Raw genomic sequence first — 19,640 nt, forward strand, 5'->3', positions numbered from 1 at the left:
AGCTTCCGATTTCAAGGGACACAGCGAGCTCCCATCACCAACCAGCTCACTGGGCTTCTCCGGACAACATCCTGAGCACCAATGTGGCTGCAGCACTCTCGGCCCTGGCCTGGGTTCCCCATCAGCTACCCCGTGAACAAGGAAGAAATCTGTCAGCTTACTGAGAGGAAAAAGCATGACACGAAGATCAAAATTCAGGAGGGACCATTGTGACTGATGAACACTTCTTTACCAACAGGCAGATTCCACCCTCCAAAGAAGACCTGTTCTGGAGTCCCACTGGAGCCTCAGCATCCCTCCCTTTGGCACTTCTTCGTACCCAAACAAGGCATAGCAACCTATCCTGGGCTTAATGTTGTAAGGGCAGTGACAAGCTCGGACCTTTCTTTTGAAATTCATGGCCTCAAAGGATATTTTTATAAAACAGTAGTTTGACTGGATTCTTGTTTTCCACGATTGTATTTAACCTAGGCGTGTACTAGGGTGTGATGCACAGGCACTCAACCAAATTCCATTTTTGGTGAGATCGCAGCAACACAGTACAGGCACATTCAGGGCCCTCAGCAGAGCTTTCCAGGAGACAAGCACCGGCACTAAAGATAGAGAAATTTTGACCTTCTCTCTTTGGCTGGGATTGTTACACAGCCTCTATTGCAAGGACCCCAGCAGCTCACGCTGAAACTGTGCCCCCAATGAGGGTCCAAGCCAAAGCTCTGAACCCCCAGTTCTGGCCTCCAGGGCTCTGGCAGGGCTAGACTCTGCACCGCGGGCAGCCAGGTCTGTGGTGTCCCATCTCCAGCACCCAAAACTGAGGGCTTCACACCCCAGATACTGAGTAAAGAGTGCTGTGAAAATGTTCTTTCACTTCTCTGTGTGAGTTTAATGATGATTCAATAGATTTCATGAGGAGAGCTGAGTGTCAGGCTTAGTGTAAATGAAGTTTTGTAAGTTAAAATTAAAAAGCCCATGGATAATAAAATTATTTAAATACAGAATATTATGGAATATACATGTATATGTTTTTGCACATCTCTCTATCTACATATACCTATACAGCTATATATATTTCCAATCTATCTGTATGTTTATCAATTTCTATCTCTGAAATACCTCTCTTTCTCTCTTTCCATCAGCCTGTCCATTTATCCATCCATCTCCAGATGACTGACTGATTCACTCATTAATCAATTAATCACCTGGGGACTGATGGACAAATCAATCCAACGAGTAAGGGGGAGGGCAGGGTATGTAGAGGAAAACAGAAGGAAAGAGGGGTAGGTATGTAGTGAGCTAACCCACATTACTGCATTATATCATCTGAATCTGACAACACCCCTGCAAAGATGTCACCATTTTACAAACAAAGAAACTGAAGTCCACAGAAGGGAAGGTCACCCAGGAGGCCAGGGCTGACTGCGTGATTTGCGGGGTTCAGTGCAAAATGAAAATGCTGGGAGCCTTGTTCAAAAAGCAGGAAAAGATGCTTGATGTCAGTCTTGGTGATGATTTTTTGGATTTAACACCAAAAACAAAGGCAACAAAAGCAAAAAATAAACAAGTGGGGCTACATTAAACTAAAAGGTTTCTGCACAGCAAAGGGAACCATCAACAAAATGAAAAAGCAACCTATTGAATCAGAGAAAATATTTCTAAATCGTGTATCTGAGAAGGGATTAATATCCAAAATATATAAAGAACTCATACAATTCAACAGCAAAGAAACAAACAAAAAAATCCAGTTGAAAAATGGGCAGAGGATCTGATTAGACATTTTCTAAAAAAGACATATGGATGGCCAACAGGTACATGAAAAGATGCTCAACATCACTAATCATCAGAGAAATGCAAATCAAAACCACAATGAGAGAGCACCTCATACCTTTCAGGATGGCTATTATCAAAAAAACTAAAACTAATAAGTCTGTGAGGATGTGGAGCAAAGGGAACCCTTGTGCACTGTTGGTGGGAATGTAAATTGCTGCAGCCACTGTGGAAACAGGATGGCGGTTGCTCAAAAAATTAAAAGAGAACTACCACATGATACAGCAATCCCACTTCTGAGTATTTATCCAAAGAAAACGAAAACACTCATTTGAAAAGATATCTGCACCCCCGTGTTCACTGCAGCGTTATTTACAATGGCCAAGACAAGGAAACAAATGTCCGCGGCTAGACAGATGGATAAGGGTACTGCGGCATATATGTACGTACAACAGAAGAAGGAAGTCTGCCATTTGCAACAACATGGATGGACCTAGAGGGGATTATGATAAGTGAAATAAGTCGGACAGAGAAAGACAAATACCTTACGACCTCACTTACATGCGGAATCTAAAAACAAAAACCAAACCTCCTCCCAGCTTACGTTGTCAGGCTGCTGATTGCTTGGGGTTGGGGGGAGTACAAAATGGATGAAGGAGGTCAAAAGGTACAAATTTCTGGTTATAAAATGAATAAGTCATGGGGATGTAATGTAATATACAGCATGGTGACTATAGTTAATAATACTGTAGTGCATATTAGCTAGGAGAGTAGATCTTGAAAGTTCTCACCAGGAGGAAAAGAAATTTGTAACTATGGATAGCGATGGATGTTAACTGGACTTATTGTGGTCATCATTTTACAATACTTATAAACCAATATCAAATCATTATATTATACCTCAAAAAAAAAAAAAAAAGAAAGCAGCTAAAGAGTAACATTATAAAGTACTAAAGTCGGAAACATTTTCTTGTCTTTCGTGTCTTTCAAAGTCTCTCTCTTGACCTGTCATGGTGCGTTTATTTGCTATTTCATATTGTGCTCCTTGAGGCATGGGGATACCTCGGGGGCATGCGTAGACACTCCCAAGTACGGGGGGGGGGGGCCTGGGCCTGCGACAGGGCACTTGTGCGCAGCCCACCAGTGAAAGGTTTCCCTGGCCAGCCAGTTGTGGAACCCGTGGGTCAAGGGGTGAGGAAGTCCAGTTAGGCATTTCCCCTTCCCCAAGGCCAACTGGCAACCCCTTGCGGATTGCAACCTCCCCTGGAGGACCCCTCAGTACTGGGATTGGGGGTGGGGAGATGCCCATCCTGACCCCGACCCTCATTATGCCTGTGCCTTGGCCCCTGGATGCGGATGCAGATGGGGAGGCTGCACAGGGCTAGGAGTGCGAAGGGGCCACGGGGCAGGCAGAACCTGTCCTGGGAAATGGGCAGGAGGTGGGACCGCGCAGGCTCTATCGTCCCATCGCACTTCACTTACTAAACACAAATTCAAAGATAAAATGAAGAAGTCCAAGATGGTAACTGCAACCATTAAACTCCAAGTACAGAGCTCTCTGAGCAGGGGCCCTGTGGGGAAAATACTGCACAAACCGCATGATGACTTCTCATGGGGAGACCCTGGAGCCACAGACCCGGGCGTCATTCCTGGCTCTGCCCTTTCTCACCTATGTGAACCTGCGGCAAGTCCCTTTAGGCACTCTGAGCCTCAGTTTCCTCATCTGTGAAATGGGCATGACGATAATATTTGCCTCATAAAGTTGTAAGGACTTTATAAACGATTTAATATGTACAAAAACAGCATCCTTCATGGGGACATATATACGTGTTAACTGTTGTGAATGATTTTGTCCTAAATTTGGGACCATCCACGATGACTACAATCTTTGGTTTGTCACGCATTGTGTTTTCCACTGTGGTCCAAGTTACTTTTGAAGATGTAGTAACAGGAGGGGATAAAAATCCTCAAAATTGGTTTTAAATTATGATTAAATTATTCCTGTGCTCAAAAATCTTCAAAAACGGCCAAACGGCCGAGCATTTGGGTCTGCTTCCTGACAAACGTCCTGCTCTCCGAGTACTTGAGCTGCCTGTCTCACTTTGTTCAACCCGCCTTTGTTCAGCTTGCTTCCCTCCTTTGGCACCACGTCATCCCTGACCCTCTGATTACTCAAAAGTCCCTCCTCCTGAGGGCCCTGTTCCCAGCCCGTCTCTACCACAAAGTTCTCCTGATCAATGCCACGGGAGCACAGCCGCTGGGTCTGATGCACCAGGCTAGTGTCCCCTCCCGGGGCCCCATCGTCCACGGTCCCCGCTAGGCACTTCCAGATTCACGCCTCACCCCAGTCACAGCCTTACTAAACTCTATGAGGCTGTTGGCTTCTAAAGTCAATGAATGATCCCACCCCTTCCAGCAAAGAATGGGGTTCACCCGTGTTTAGCTTTTCTCATAGGCCCAGCCTCCAGCTTGCCTCTGCACACACATTCAGGGAAGATTTCCTGCTCGCCTACTTCCACATGCAGTGAGACAGGCCTTAATTATCTATAACATGGGAATAATAAGGATACTTCCCTCATTGGGCAGTTCTAAGGATTTAACTGAGTTAATGCATGTCAAGTACTTACAAAGGTATCTGGCATATATAAAGTGCTCTATGAACGTCTGTTGAGGAAAGACACATAAAACTCCTGCTCCGCGAACATTCTAGACCAGCAGACCTGCTGCCCACAAGTTCAGGGAGAGCCCTCCCTCCCGCCCTGCCCTCAGCCCCTCGGGTTTCCAGGCCTACCTTGCGTTTCCTCTTGGATTTTGGCAAAGCCTTTTCTGCGGGCGCATCGGATGCGTGGCTCGGGGGCGCGCTTTCAGTGTCCTTGGCCGCGGGAGCGCTCAAGACCCCCGGCTCCTGGGGCAGGTGTTCTGGGATCCTGGACAGAAGGGTCAGGTCAATCTTGACCCAGAGTGACCTGACCTCGTCACTGTCCTTCAACGGGGAGAGAAGCTCATTGCGGCCGAAGGGAACCAGTGTGTAGAACTGCTCCTCCAGCTCCTTGGCGATGTCGCTGGTGGTCCTGGCGTTGATAGAGCCCACAGGGGCCCGGGGGCCGCCCCCGCTGATGCTGTTGGCAGCCTCCTTCAGTCTCGGGTCGTTCCCGGAGGCGGCAGTGGCCTTGGACAGAGGGAAGTCCTCCTGTTCCGACTCCAGGTCCGAGTCCGAGGAGGAGGACGACGAGGACGACTCCGTCTCGATGAACTCCTTGGATTTGGGGACGATCCGGCTCAGCCCTCGCGTGCGGCGCTTCTCGCAGGTCACGGCCGAGCGCAGCTCCTTGCGGTGGCTGGTCCTACTGTTGCCGCAGGGCCGGGGCTTGGGGGGCTCCGGGGGGATCCCCGTGCTCGCCCCCAGCGCGTCCGCGGCTGCGGGCTCCTCGGGCCGGTGGCCATTGTCGCCGGCCGAGGTCCTCTCGGTGCGCCGGGTGGGTTTCTTGCCCGCGGACCTCCGGGCAGGCGCGGGCGCGCTCTCGGCGGGCGCACCGGCCACCGCGGGCGGCGGGGCGTTGGCGGCGGTCACGGCCACGGCCACGGCCGCGGGCGGGGACTTCTGCTTCACCCCTTTGCTCCCCGGGGCCTTGTTCGCGGTCCTCGGCCTCTGCTCCTCCTTGCAGGCGCTCTTGATGTCCTTGTCTCTCAGGCTGGTCGGGCAGACGTTGTCGGGAAGCTTCCCGCAGTCTGGCGCTTCGTCCTTCACCGGGGTGTAGTATTGATTGCTCTCCGGCCCGTGGCTTTCATTTTGGATCAGGATAGGAGGCTTGTGGGGATTAACTTTGTTTAGCCATTTATCCAGCTGCCACTTGTTAGAGGACGCTGGTTCGGCCTAAAAGCAGAAAACCGGCAACAAACAAATATCTTTTATGACGGGCTCACTTAAAAGGGACCTGGCCGTTTTCCTCTTGACTTAGGGCAGAAAATGGATGGGCTGGAAACACAAGAAGCATGGATTCTGTAGGGGTGTGTAGCATCCATGGGCACACAAGGTGCAGAGATGCTGTCTGCTTCCTGGGCCCTGGCACTGAAATGCCAGTGCAGCAGTTTGAGGCCTATTTGGAAAATAAGGGGATGCACTGTGCTTCATTAGGACCCATTTCCAACATTTCTGAGGGTTATACAATGTATATTTTTTTATATCTATACAGACATACATAAACTTGAGAGTCCACAAAAGTTAACTGGGGTGTAGTTTGGAGACCCTGAGTTTTAAAGCACTCATTTTTTGTGAGACTTAAAATATGGGGGGGGGGGGAATTAGAAAAGGGGACTCAGTGGAAACGAAACTCCCAAAGAACTACCTGTGTGTGCCCCGTGCACTTTGATGGCTGGACTTGGTTCGTCCATCCTCAACCTGCATTCATCACACTTTGCCCGAAATATTTCAGATGAGGAGGTGACAATGGAAACCTTTCCTGCAAGCAGTTTTGCTACCTTAAAGCAAATCCTGGACATTTCAGGTTTTAAACTCTGGCCCATAGATTGGCTCTGGGGGGGCGGAGGCGGTGGTGGGGAGTTGGGGGGGGAGGTCAGTGAATGCCCTGTAACAGAATGTGAAATGTTATGTAGACGCATTTTTCGGGGAGAGGGACATAGCTTTCATTCGCATCTCTAGGCAGCTATGTCTTATTCAAAGGTGAAGAACTGATGCTTTTACAGGGAGTAAATGTTGCTGATTTCTAATAAAAGTCCATTTATCCAGCATCTGTGATTATTAATAGAAAAGAGGTGTATTGATAAGTATAGAACTTTAGCTAGAGTATTATCAATTTGTGAATATATGTGAAATGGGGAAAATTTTTGAAGTGATTAAGGTGATGTATTTTTCCTTCCCTATGGTCTCTACCCTATGAATTCATGGCTTCTGATGATCCAGGGGAAGACTAGATACCAGCCTAAAATAAAGAATCGGCTTAGCTTTGCATTTCAAACTTGGTTGGTTAAAGCCCAGAGCAAGTCAGGCGCCCTTGTAGGAGAATACCACTGTTTTTTAACATAATAATTTCCCAAAGCTTGCTTTCATGTATCAAGATTTGGTTTTCAACAGTGAGGTCGGTATTAAGAGCAGAACTTGGGGCATAGCCACATGCAGCAAGGATCTTGGGAGAGGGGAGAGAGGGGAGGGCAGTATATTAGACCCAAGGGTCCTGGCTGAGTCTGGAGGCGTCTGGGGCACAGCTTAGGGAGATGGGAAGCCTTTAATGGGCCAGCAGGGCCTGGGGCCAAGATGAAGTGGCCACAGAGTGTGGACACCAGGCACTGAAGCTGTGGCAGGGACCGTGGACATCCTGCTGGTTCCCCCAAAACAGATGAGACTATCTACACTTCAGGGAACCACAGCGCAGGGTGTCCAGGGACTGGGAATGACAAGAGACATTTCAGTGGAGGCCAGCATGGGGATTCCAGGCCGTTTCCTTGGCACCCTGAGGATGGGGAGCCTCCCCCTGGGAAACAGGTGTGGAAGGGGACTCTCTCATGACGCTGATAGGGAGTCTGGTCTCTGACTTAACTTTCTGCTTTGTTTGCTTTCATGCCACCCAAAGGACCAGGGCTCCCAAGCAAGAGGCAAAAGAACAAAATGATACATCTTTTTTTGCACCTCTGAGTCGTCCTGTGTAAATTCTGACCTCGCTTTAATTCGGCTTCTCCAGAGATAGGGAGCAATGGAACCTGCAGAGCACACCTGACCTGGTCCATCCTGCAACAGTGATGCAAGAGCGGAAGCAGGGCAGCAGGACCTCTTCTTCGCCAAGGGAAAGCTCTCGCCTGCCCTGAGATTAGCTGGGTGTGGTTGAAGCCTATTTTGGTGGCAAACACATCTATGGCTCCGAGGCTGTCTCCTCCCCACCCCATTTCTCTCAGACCACCGGCGAGTCAGTGACTTCTGTGCCTCAGCTTCCCCAGATAAATGGGGCCCAGTAATATGAATGGATGCTGACGCGGCCTTGCAGAAGGGGACACACACGGGGAGAGGGTGGACCATTTATGGCAGAGCCTGCCACTCACACTGGCCCCCCCCACCACGTCTCACACTAGCTCGCCCTCATCCCCAGCATCCTGAGCCTCCCACACCTCACATCTCTTATGTGGGAGGACACAGATGCGTGCCTGGAGCCAAAACACAGCGGCTCACAGGGAGGCTCCCACTAAAACTTCCTGGAGGGAGCCTTCACAGTGAAGGGAGAATTGAAGAACTTGAGTGTGGGCCCACTGCCTGATGTGCTCTAGGGTCATTTTTTCTGCTCTTCACAGCTGGAGAAATGAGGCTGAAGGACCATTTTCAACACATCACTAAATCACATTCTCTTTCTCAAAGGATCTACAAGGACCTCCTCTTGCCCCTCAAGCAAAAATCCAAATTCCTCGGGCATCCATCATCGAACAGCCATCTTTCCTTGCCAGAACACCTACAATGTGCTCCCACTTTATATGTATCATCTAACTGAATCCATACAGGTAAGAAATACTGTCGCCCCTAGTTTGCAGATGGGGCTCAGAGAGGTTAAGTGGAATGTCCAAAGCTGCAGAGCTACCAGGCACCACCAAGGCTAAACCCACATTTGTCTGGGCTTAGAGACCAGATTCTCTCCCCTGCTGCTTTGCCAGTCTCCCATTACTCTCTGGTGGAGCCTCACGAAAGAGGGACCTCGTTTCTTTTGAGAAATGTCAGTCTTCAACCTAAAATGATAGAATTAGATCGATTTTTGAAGACACCACTAACTCTCCAAATAATACCTGTGGCCTTCTGTTATCCTTAACTGCAGCATCTTTTGATGTCCATAGCCGTTTCATGTATATAAATCTTGTGTCTTCAACAAAGCCAAACACTGCTTTCCAGCAGGGGCCAGGTCTCTGCTTCTTTGTATCCCTCGCAGGACCCGTAATAGGTTAGGGGGACAGCTTGCTATGACTCTGCTCCTACTAATAATGACTCACAATGAGCTGTCACTCCATTTGTATCACTTGTTCCTCAGAACAACGTCACAGATGAGACGGCATGGGATTATCCGCCATTTCGGGGATGAAACAATTGTGGCCAAGGAAGCTCAAACAGCCAAGAATTAGGTGGCAGGGGAGGAGGGTGAACTCAGGGCTTGGGGTCCCTTTCCTGCCACGCTGCTGGCTCTGGTCCACTTCCTGAGCTGTCCATCAGGGTTTCTGCCCAGTGCATTTGATTGTTTCCTGGCTTGCTGCTTTGTATTTCCATCCAGGACTCTCCTCTCTGATCAATCTTCCCTCTGATTAGTGTATAAGCTCTCCACCGTGTACTTTAGTCTCCACTTCATCTATACCCTTCAGAGCACCCACTGCCACATACCTCACAGATGCCTAATTAAGGAGAAGCCTGCTGAATCAATGAATAACTTGTACCGTGTACCTACTGATTTTCAAGAACAATCTAGGGCAGCATTTTCCAAAATGTGCTTTGAGTTCATATATCCCATAAAGAAAGGTTTCCATGGTCAGATACATTTGGGAAATGCCACAATGGAGAACACCGTTTACATGAGCAAAATTAAGGGCTGAATGATGCCCTACGGTAAAGAAACAGGTGAAACCTACTTTATTCTGGATCTCCTCAAAACCCTGTGACCAGGCTCTTTCTTGTCCCTGCAGCATCCTCTACTTGGGGAACACCGGTCTAAGGAGCTCTGTGTGCTAGTGTAAACGTGCTAACTGAAGGGCAAGGCGCTCCCCCTGTGAAGCTCGGGCATGAAAGGATGTCCCAGGCCAGGAAAGAAGACACAACTCAAATGAAAACAATTAGGCTGAGGACAAGCAAGCAAACGTCAGGCCATAGAGAGGGGGTCTGCAGTGATGGAAATACTGTTTTCGGGGTCTCTTCCGTGCTAGCTTGCAGACAAGGGGTTATACTATGGTGATTCATGTGAAATGCAGTGGCTTTCTACAGCCACGGCCATAAACAACAGCTCGGATGAAACTCAGGAGAGCCAAGTGGGTGTCCAGTGCTGGACGTTGAGGGGGAGAATGCAGGTGTCTTGGGATATCATGAGGGTCTCCTGCTTTCACATCAGGGTATTTCCAGGAAGGAAAGGAGGGCCACAAATGTTCTGCTGCAAAGCAGCGTAAACAGGTCTTCACAACGGAATGTGAGGTGTGTGGCTATAAAGAGCTGGATTGTCCTGTAGGGGGAAAGGAAAAGGGGTCTCACTGCTCTCTTTAAGGGGTTCTGGGCCAGCTCGGCCAGAAGAAAGCAGAGATGCCGTGGAGACTCGGCAGGTAACGCTTCCCCTCTTTGCGACTTTCATTCTGCAAACTCACTGTATTTCTTTTCTAATTTTTTTTTTTTTTAAATTTTTGGCCATGCCACACGGCTTCTGGGATCTTAGCTCCCCGACCAGGGATCACACCCACGCCCTTGGCAGTGAAAATGCAGAGTCCTAACCACTGGATCACCAGGGAATTCCCTCATTGTATTTCTGAAGGGCGTGTGTCTCTAGTCACCTTGGGAAAAATGTTAAAAGAAACCTTACTTTTATTCCAAGGAATACATTCCTTTCCAAGGAATACATTCCTTTCCAGCAGAAAGAAGTCACCTGCAGTGTGGCTACATCTCTTGTCACTCCTGCACTCCCCCTGCATAGAGAAGCCAGGAGTTGAAAGCTACACGTGGCCTCAGGCAACTTAAACTTTGAGGCCTGGGTTAGCTGACTCCCCTCCTCCTCCTCAGCTAGGGGCCTCTGGTAGCTGCTGGAAGAAACAAGAAACGGCAAGTGCTTCCTTTCATCACCAAAGAGCTCAAGTCTTTGTAATTATCTCAGTGACATTTAGAGAGAATCTGCTTAAAGCCCTTTATAGCTGTACTTCTCCGAGGCTGCTTTCAGCCTCACCTAGAAACTCCAGGAGTCACATTTCACCGTGCAAATGAGACTCAACTTTCCTGAATTTAACCTTCAAAGTCACAAAGAGCCTGGGGTGGAGGTAACATTCACAGACCCTAACGCTTTTAATCCACCGCCACTGTCCCCCTTGGCTCTTGCGATGTCCCTGGAACCCAGTTCTTTCTACTAAATATTCTGGAGTTTTTCAACAAATTAGAGCATAAAGCTGGCTCTGAAGAAGCCCGGTTAACGCCTCTGTTTTATTTAACTCCTGTATTTTTGTTTGTTTCAAATTATTCCTATTAGAATATCAGCTCCGTGAAGACAGGAACCTTCTCTGTCAGATCACTGCTGTCTCTCAGGGCCAAGCATCGTATCTGTGGCAGAGACTCAACAGATCTTCGTTGAAAGAACACTAAATGAGTGAATGAATGGATGAATGAATGAAATGATGAAGAAGGAAAAATAATTTAGCTTCTGGGAAAAGTCAGGATTATATCAACGTATGGCTTTTATAGGTTAATGTTGCTAAGGGCCTTCCCCTTAAATAGGGAGATAGGGATAGAAAGATAGACAGGGAAAGGGAGAGAGACAGAGAAAGACAGAGACACAGGTACACAAGCTGGAAACATGGGTCTTGCTGGCCTTTAAAGGTGCTCCTGGGGACTTCCCTGGGGGTCCAGTGGTTAAGACTCCACACTTCCACTGCAGGGGTCACAGGTTCGATCCCTGGTCAGGGAACTAAGATCCACACGCATTGTGGTGCGGCAAAAAAAAAACACAAAAAAACCTCTTACCACCAAGGTTTGCATATGTGGGTTTGGTTTCATTTTAGAGCATATTTAGAAATTTGGGCCCAGAGTGGTACAGAAGGTTGTAGGTAAAAAGTTAAATCCTATGAGCCACAGTAACATCAAATGTTTATACACTCAAGAAGAAGCATATTTTATTCCCTCTTTAGAAATCAAAGTCTACCCTTACAGATCCAGGGACTAGAGAAGTGTGCTCTCAGCCATCTCTCAAGAATCCATGCTCTGAATTACTATTAAATTTCCCCCTTTTTCCCCTTTAAAGTAGAAGTAGCAATGGCTTTTATTGGGACCTTATAATATTTTTATACGAGGCACCTAAATCTTCCACACAGATACTCATCATAGCTATAAAAGTTTTCATTAGTATTTGTAAGTTGATGCTAATTTTCCTTTTTATATTTTCACAAAGAAAACAAAGGAGGTTTTATTCATATTTATAGCCCTTGTTCTCCTAATCTGTGATGAACTGAAAAAAGGTAAGATTCTAACCATGTCTAATCCACAAAACTCCTTTCCCCGTGATTTATGGGGGCTCACACTTCCAGGCGGGGAGCTGCCCTGTCTGCTTATTGCCTCGGCTGACCCTTAGGGAGACCCGATCTTCAGGTTATTTCCAGTCAGTGATGTTTACAGCATACTTGGAAAGTTCTGGAAGTCAAGATAGAGAATTTTGGACCATAAGAGATGAAGTTTCTAGACTTCAAAGGAAGCTCTGTGATTAGGAACACTGTGAAGAGGGGCTGGGGGAAATGAGCCTAAACCAACCCTGGCAGGCTGCCAGGAGGTGGTGGCCTAGAGAGGTCACGGCGGCTCGCAGGCCAGCGTCATAGCACTGAGGTTGGAGGAGCAGGAGGTGTGAGAACCACACTCGGAGGAAGACTGACTTCACTCACCGGGTGGGGGAGAAGCAGGCAGGGGAGGCGCTCAGAGGCCAGCGTGTCCTTACCTCCGGGCTGGAGTAGTGGGGAGGCTTGCTGCCCTCGCTCTCGCTGGAGCTGCTCTCGCTCTCTGAGTCAGATCCCGAGCTGCTCTCCGAGTCGCTGGAGGAGCTGCTACCGCTGCTGCTGCTACCGCTGCTGCTGCCCTTGCTGGAGGGCACGGAGGCCCTGCAGTTGGCCTGCGGGAGCCCGGCACTGCCAGCCCACGAGGCCCCGGGAAGGAGAGGGAAGGAAAGCCGAGTGAGCAAACACGCATACACCACCGAGCGAGCTGTTGTTCCACCAGCCTGCGCATCTGTCAGCGTCACCTGAAGCTCCAGAGCCACCGTCAAGGTCAAAGCAGCCTCACGGTTAAAACAATGGATGCACAGAAATTAAATTGGGAGTGAAAGGCGGTGCCACTTGGTAATCAGGCACTCGTCAGTGTGACTAGTTTGTGTGATCATTTTAGAGGGGAAGGTGGTGTAATTGCAGAAGGACTGTTTCTATTTTGCTTCTATTTCTGGGAATGGCTTTTCAAATGCATTCCCGATTCCAATCACCGACAAAAAGGCAAGGAAATCTAAAATGCTTGAAATATTTTGTAAAGAACGAAAATGCCTGTTTGCTTTATTTTAGGAAGTGGGCTGTGAGGAAGGGCACAGTGTCCTGCTCTGTGCTCTCACGGCCTGCTGGAAGGTTCCGGAGACGGCGGGACCGACAAAGTTGTCTTGCTTCCCACCTCTTCCTGCCCACAGAGTCGAGTCCTGTAGTCTTACAGGAGCCGGCTTGCTGTATAAACAGTAATTTTCCTTTGAGCCCTTTATTAAAGAACTGAAGATCCCTTACTCACACATTTTTAAATATTCTAGACTTTAAAATTCAACCCCAGTACAGTGGCTAATAGCAATGCTATTTTGAATTATACTCGATGTCCATATCCCTGCTGAAGTTTGCCAGAAAGTTACATACTCAAATTATAGACTCAAAGAGAACAGGAAACATGGACACTTCTCATGGTAATTAATTAACCACAAAAATGCAAATCACACACATCCACCCAAACAGTGAGCCAAAAAGAAAGTTTCAATACTCACATAATAGTCAACATCTTCAAAGTCCTTTATTAATTGCATTGAAACACACCTGACTGTTTTTTCGAGGTCAAACTCTAAACCCAGAAAATGCAGTGACCACCTTTTAAATGTTGAGTCAGCAAATATCTGCTTGCCCCTTCCAGCTGGGACCGCTGCTTCAACAGGATGAATGCGAGTGAAGGCCCAGGGCCGAGGGAGCTTGTCAGAGTTTATGGTCTCAAGTGCAAAGCAGCCAGGACAAGGTAAAGGACCCTTTTCACCCGCCCCTTAAATCTTTGACAAATGCTTTGCTCAAGGACAGAGTCTCATAAATCCTCAGTGTTGGGGCAGGGAGGGGGGGGGGCGGTGTTTAAAACTCACTGGAACCTTGCTTCTCCCAGAGGAATGATAAGACAAGAAACTATCTTACAGGATGTACCTGAAAGTCAAAGAAAGCACTGTTTTGAACTGCAGGCTTAGGGAAAAATGGAGTTTGAACATAACCATCCCTAGTGGTTTTTATTTCATCTGCCAATGTCCTGGTCCATACCTACTGTCTGACAAAATTCTTCAACGTCAGACAACATCTGCACCTTTACGCCTTGCCTGAGCTGCAACAATTCCTTTTCCAGCCTGCTGTCTGTTCTGGTGTTGAGTGAGGGATCCTGGATCTTTTTACAGAGGCTGGGAAGGGACGGTTAGTGATCAAAGTGTTGTAATATTTCTTTCTTCCCTTATGAACTAAAATCCATCTTTCCTGGCGGCTGAGTCGAAATGGCTACCATCAATGGAGTCATTAACAAAAAAAAAAAAAAAAAAAAAGAAGGCTATTAGATTGTGACTGAACACGAATGGCTGGGATCCATGCTCACAGCGTGCCAGTAAGTCCCCCAAACACTGGGGAGAAACTCCAAAAACAAACAGACAAAAACCCACCCCAACCCAAACCAACCAACCAAAACGTAGAAACTCCCCAGAGCCAAACAACACATGGTGGAGGAAAGAGATCTGTCTCCCTGCCACTGGAATGACATTTGCTGAAGACTAGGAAATTAAGAGAAATAAAGAGCATTTTGATTGGTTTTATATGATGGTCAAAGGTTTTGATCACCAAGCGGTACATTCTCCCGCGTTCATTCCGACAACAAAGGACACTGAGGCCGCTGCTGTGTGCACCTGGTTGCTGCGTTTGCGGCAGAGGCAGCAATGTGTGTGCGGTTCCCTGGGGCTTGCACCGCAAAGTGACTGTCTTTTGAAAAGCTGCACTTTAATTTCTGGGAAAATGTCCATTAAACAGTTCCTGTGCCGCCTTCCTTTTCTGACTGCTGTCCTATCGTAATGAGACCCGCTAGCCCAGCGAGACAGAGTCTCTGATCTGAATTAGATTGGCAGAAAAGCCTTAGAGTTTTATGTTTTCCTTCCTTAAATTAGGAAATTGACTTAAAACGACAGTTTTACTGGCGTAATTATTATTTGTTTTTGAAACCGTGGGGAGAGCCAAGAATTTCAGGTTTTCTTCCTGCTTTGCTTTGAAGCGCTGTGAGGCCCCAGTCTTCTGGAGTCAGGGCCGAATACACTCATGTTTCAATGGTCCCCGTGGAGATAGTGTCGCTGGAAGCAATCCATGTCAAGAATGGGGGCAGGCTTGTGTGCAAGGGCTCTGGTGGCTCCAGTTGTGGGATCGAGAGAACTACCCCTACCTCCAGAAAGCCTGCTCCATTAACTAGTCTTTTTGTGGGTCTCTGGGGGACAGCTGGTCATTCAGGACTCAGCACAATGACTGCTCTTGCCATGAGCGCATGCAGTGGCTTTGCCTCTGCTGGGGGAGCTGCAGCAGCCAGGGTGGCAGAACAAAGAAGCCGGGGATGGTCATCACTGCAGATAAGAACTAACAGAAGTATGGGCTCAGTTAAGCCAGGAAGGCTCTTTGGAGCCACGGAACCAAGAAGATGGAAGAAGACATATCAGACAGACACTCCTGAAAGAAGACTTCAAGCTTTATATATTTAAAATTGCAAACTGCAAAGTTTGGTGTGCTTACTAGCTGTCATGTTTCCATACCAAAGACGCTAACAATTCTTTCAACTTAATTAAAAAAGTAACTTTTTTTCTGAAATGATAACATGGATTGATTGACATGATGACACAGCATTGGCCAATTTTTAGGAGAGTTCTTGGACCCTCTGCTACTTCAGGAACATGGTGCCATTGAAAACATGTGGGCATGAAAACATTATTGAGGTCATGGAATAAAAGCCTTTGTGTCACCAAACTTAGCACAGTGCCTGGGGCATAATAGGTATTCACCTGTGATTACTAAATGAAAGAATCAATAGAAAAAAGTCTATCACTAGGTTAATGAGTTAAAGGAAAAAGGATTTAACCTTTCAAAAAGGTTACAATCTCTCTTTTCTAATAAAAAAAAAAAAAACACTTAAGGGGATTTCAGCCCCTCTTGTGCTTTTCCAATGTTAACACCTCTTCCTTGCACAGAATGTCTTTAAATGTACCCTAAATTTCATCTGCTATATAATATAAGCCCAGTTCTCCCCTGGATGGTTTATTTACTTTTGGTATTTTCATTTCATGAAATGTTTTGCTGGTTTTGTGAGTGGCCAAGACCAAATACACGTTTGGGAGAGTCCCAGCTTTATTCTAAATGATCTGCTTGCTGTGTCCCCTCCTTTGGCTGCAGTGACACATTCTTTTCCGAACCTGGCCTGGGCTGAATCTGAATACAGACAGTAAAAGAAGAGATCTGGAACCTAAATGCCTGGATCTTACAGGCATGGGTGCTCCTGCCAAGTATACTGTGGGGTCTGGGTAAATATCCAAAGTTGTTCACGAGCTTTGAACTAACAAGGAACTTGGTGGCAGGCTGTGTGCCTGGTGGGCACCGTGTGGATGGCCGTGATGCCCAACAGCCTGTGGGCACGCCACTGGGATGGACGAAAGGTTAATAATTTAGAAGAGGTCCCAGCTCCTTCTCATTCAACACTCCGGATGAACTCAACACATGCTTGATTTCTAAACTGTAATCGGTGCCCTGGCAATGGTGTTCCTTTACTGTTGGCATCTCTATTGATATTAACTGATCTAAAATTATAATCACATAATGAGACATGAAAATGGAAAGCTGGCACAAGGAGGTTCGCGGATAGGACTGTTGGTCTTGTACTAAAAGTTTTTGTTAGCTCTGTAATACCTCCAGGAACAAGTCTTCTATTAAACATAGTTTTTGAAGCTCTACATGGTCTGGCCTCAATCAAATCTTCAGCCACACCTCATAGGGTGCACCCCCAAACCTTGTCTATAATAAATTTCTCACCGTTTTGACAATCTGCGTGCCTTTGCAGGCGCTATTTTCTATGCTACGAAGCCCTCTCTCCCTTTCTTCTTCTGGGTACCTCCAACTCACTCTTCAGGACTTGGTTGCAATATTATCCTATTCTGTAAGGTTTTTCTCAATTCCCCCAGGCATAGTTAATATTTGCTCCCCCTCACCTATTTTTCTTTTGTAGCCCTTGCCATACTAAGGATAGGAATTATCTACTTTATCCTTGTATCCCCAGTGCTAGCAGGGGGTGCGGCATGAATAGGTTCTCAACAACTATCAACAGAATGAATGAAAGAAAAATGATTCTTGACATAGTAAGTCAATGCATTTTATTATACTATGAAATAGCCTATGAGATGTTCATATATTCACATATGTAGTTTTTCTGTTGCCTTGGGGCTGCCAAAGATTTCATAAAACAGATGACTTAGAGAGCTACTATCTACATCACTGGTTGAAAATCCAAAACCTGCAGGGGTCAGGCAAGTAGCATAAATGAGTGAAGTGTCCAGTTATAAGAGAAACAAATGCCTAACACACGATGATAAAGACAGTGGACCCTTGGCTCCCCAGTGGGAAAGTGTCAAGCTGGATAGTCCTGACTGGTCTACTGCTTCCCCAGGCGAGCGGATCTCTGCCACGTGGAAATGAGAGCCAGTGTTACCAAATCCTTCAATTTTTTTTTCAGAGGAAGCCCCAAATCCTGATGTTTATATCAAATCTCCTGATTTTAAAACGCTAGTAACTAATTTGAGAATTTTTAACAATGAAAAGTTTCATTTTATTTTTTGCAATGAGACACATCTGTAGGTCAGATGAGGCCTGTGGGGTACCAGTTTGAGACTCGCTAATCTATGTCTTACTCTTACACCTTCTGAAAGCCTAAGATGGTTCCATTTAGAAGAGACACAAAGAGACCACAACCAGGAGTTTCGCCTCTCTCAGGGATTCAGGTTAGCAGGGACAAACAAGAGGTGAGCCAAATACACTTATTCTCTCAGCCCACTTATTTAAACATCTAAAATTTTTTAAAACATTACTGATTCAACAAGAAAAATCTCAAATAAACAACCTAACCTTACACTTAAAGCAACTAGAGAAAGAAGAACAAACAAAACCCAAAGTTAGTAGAAGGAAAGGAATCATAAAGATCAGAGCAGAAATAACTGAAATAGAGACAAAACAATAGCAAAGATCAATGAAACTAAAAGCTGGTTCTTTGAGAAGATAAACAAAATTGATAAGCCTTTAGTCAGACTCATTAAGAAAAAAAGGAAGAGGACTCAAATCAATAAAATTAGAAATTAAAAAGGAGAAGTTACAACGTACACCTCAGAAATACAAAGGATCATCAGAGACTACTACAAGCAACTATATATGCCAATAAAATGGACAACCTAGAAGGAATGGACAAATTCTTAGAAAGGTACAACCTTCCAAGACTGAACCAGGAAGAAAGAGAAAATATGAACAAACCAATCACAAGTACTGAAATTGAACTGTGATTAAAACTCTTCCAACAAACAAAAGCCTAGGACCAAATGGCTTCACAGGCAAATTCTATTAAACATTTAGAGAAGAGTTAACATCTACCCTTCGGAAACTCTTCCAAAAAAATTGCAGAGGAAGGCACACTCCCAAGCTCATTCTACGAGGCCACTATCGCCCTGAAACCAAAACCAGACAAAGATATAAGAAAAAAAGAAAATTACAGGCCAATATCACTGATGAACATAGATGCAAAAATCCTCAACAAAATACTAGCAAACTGAATCCAACAACACATTAAAAAGAATCATACAACATGATCAAGGGGGATTTAACCCAGGGATGCAAGGATTCTTCAATACATGCAAGTCAACTGATGTGATACACCACATCAACAAATTGAAGAATAAAAACCATATGATCATCTCAATAGATGGAGAAAACGCTTTTGACAAAATTCAACACCGATTTATGATAAAAACTCTCCAGAAAGTGGGCATAGAGGGAACCTACCTAAACACAATAAAGCCCATATACTATAAACCCACAGCAAACATCATTCTCAATGGTGAAAAACTGAAAGCTTTTCCTCTAAGATCAGGAACAAGACAAGGATGTCCACTCTCACCACTATTATTCAACATAGTTTTGGAATTCCCAACCTTGGCAATCAGAGAAGAAAAAGAAATAAAAGGAACCCAAATTGGAAACGAAGAAGTAAAGCTGTCACTGTTTGCAGATGACATGACAGTATACATAGAAAATCCTAAAGATGCTACCAGAAAACTGCTAGAGCTCATCAATGAACTTGGTAAAGGTGCAGGATACAAAATTAATACACAGAAATCTCTTGCATTCCTATACACTAACAGTGAAATATCAGAAAGAGAAATTAAGGAAACAATCCATTTACCATTGCATCAAAAAGAATAAAATACCCAGAAATAAACCTACCTAAGGAGGCAAAAGACCTGTACTCATAAAACTGTAAGATAATGATGAAAGAAATCAAAAATGTCACAAACAGATGGAGAGATATACCATGTTCTCGGATTGGAAAAATCAATATTGTAAAAATGACTATACTACCCAAAGCATTCTACAGAGTCAATGCAATCCCTATCAAATTACCAATGGCATTTTTCACAGAATTAGAACAAAAAATTTTACAATTTCTGTGGAAACACAAAAGACCAAGAATAGCCATAGTAATCTTGAGAAAGAAAAACAGAGCTGATTTTAGACTATACTACAAAGCTACAGCAATCAAAACAGTATGGTACGGGCACAAAAACAGAAATATAGAACAATGGAACAGGATAGAAAGCCCAGATATAAACCCACGCTCCTATGGTCACCTA

General features: G+C 45.9%; 1 protein-coding gene across 3 annotated transcripts in view; it reads right to left on the reverse strand.

The window, feature by feature from the left end:
* AFF3 (ALF transcription elongation factor 3) overlaps nt 1-19,640 on the reverse strand; it is a 558,597-nt gene that overhangs the window by 37,826 nt on the left and 501,131 nt on the right. For all 3 annotated transcript variants that reach the window (XM_061168528.1, XM_061168527.1, XM_061168526.1), the window contains 2 exons: nt 12,408-12,594; nt 4,553-5,635 (listed from right to left, as the gene is read on the reverse strand). In XM_061168528.1, the coding sequence (XP_061024511.1) occupies nt 4,553-5,635; nt 12,408-12,594 (1,270 nt within the window). The remainder of the gene's footprint in view (nt 1-4,552; nt 5,636-12,407; nt 12,595-19,640) is intronic.

This window comes from Eubalaena glacialis, chromosome 14 (genome assembly GCF_028564815.1).
Source record: "Eubalaena glacialis isolate mEubGla1 chromosome 14, mEubGla1.1.hap2.+ XY, whole genome shotgun sequence".
Taxonomy (NCBI): Eukaryota; Metazoa; Chordata; class Mammalia; order Artiodactyla; family Balaenidae; genus Eubalaena; species Eubalaena glacialis.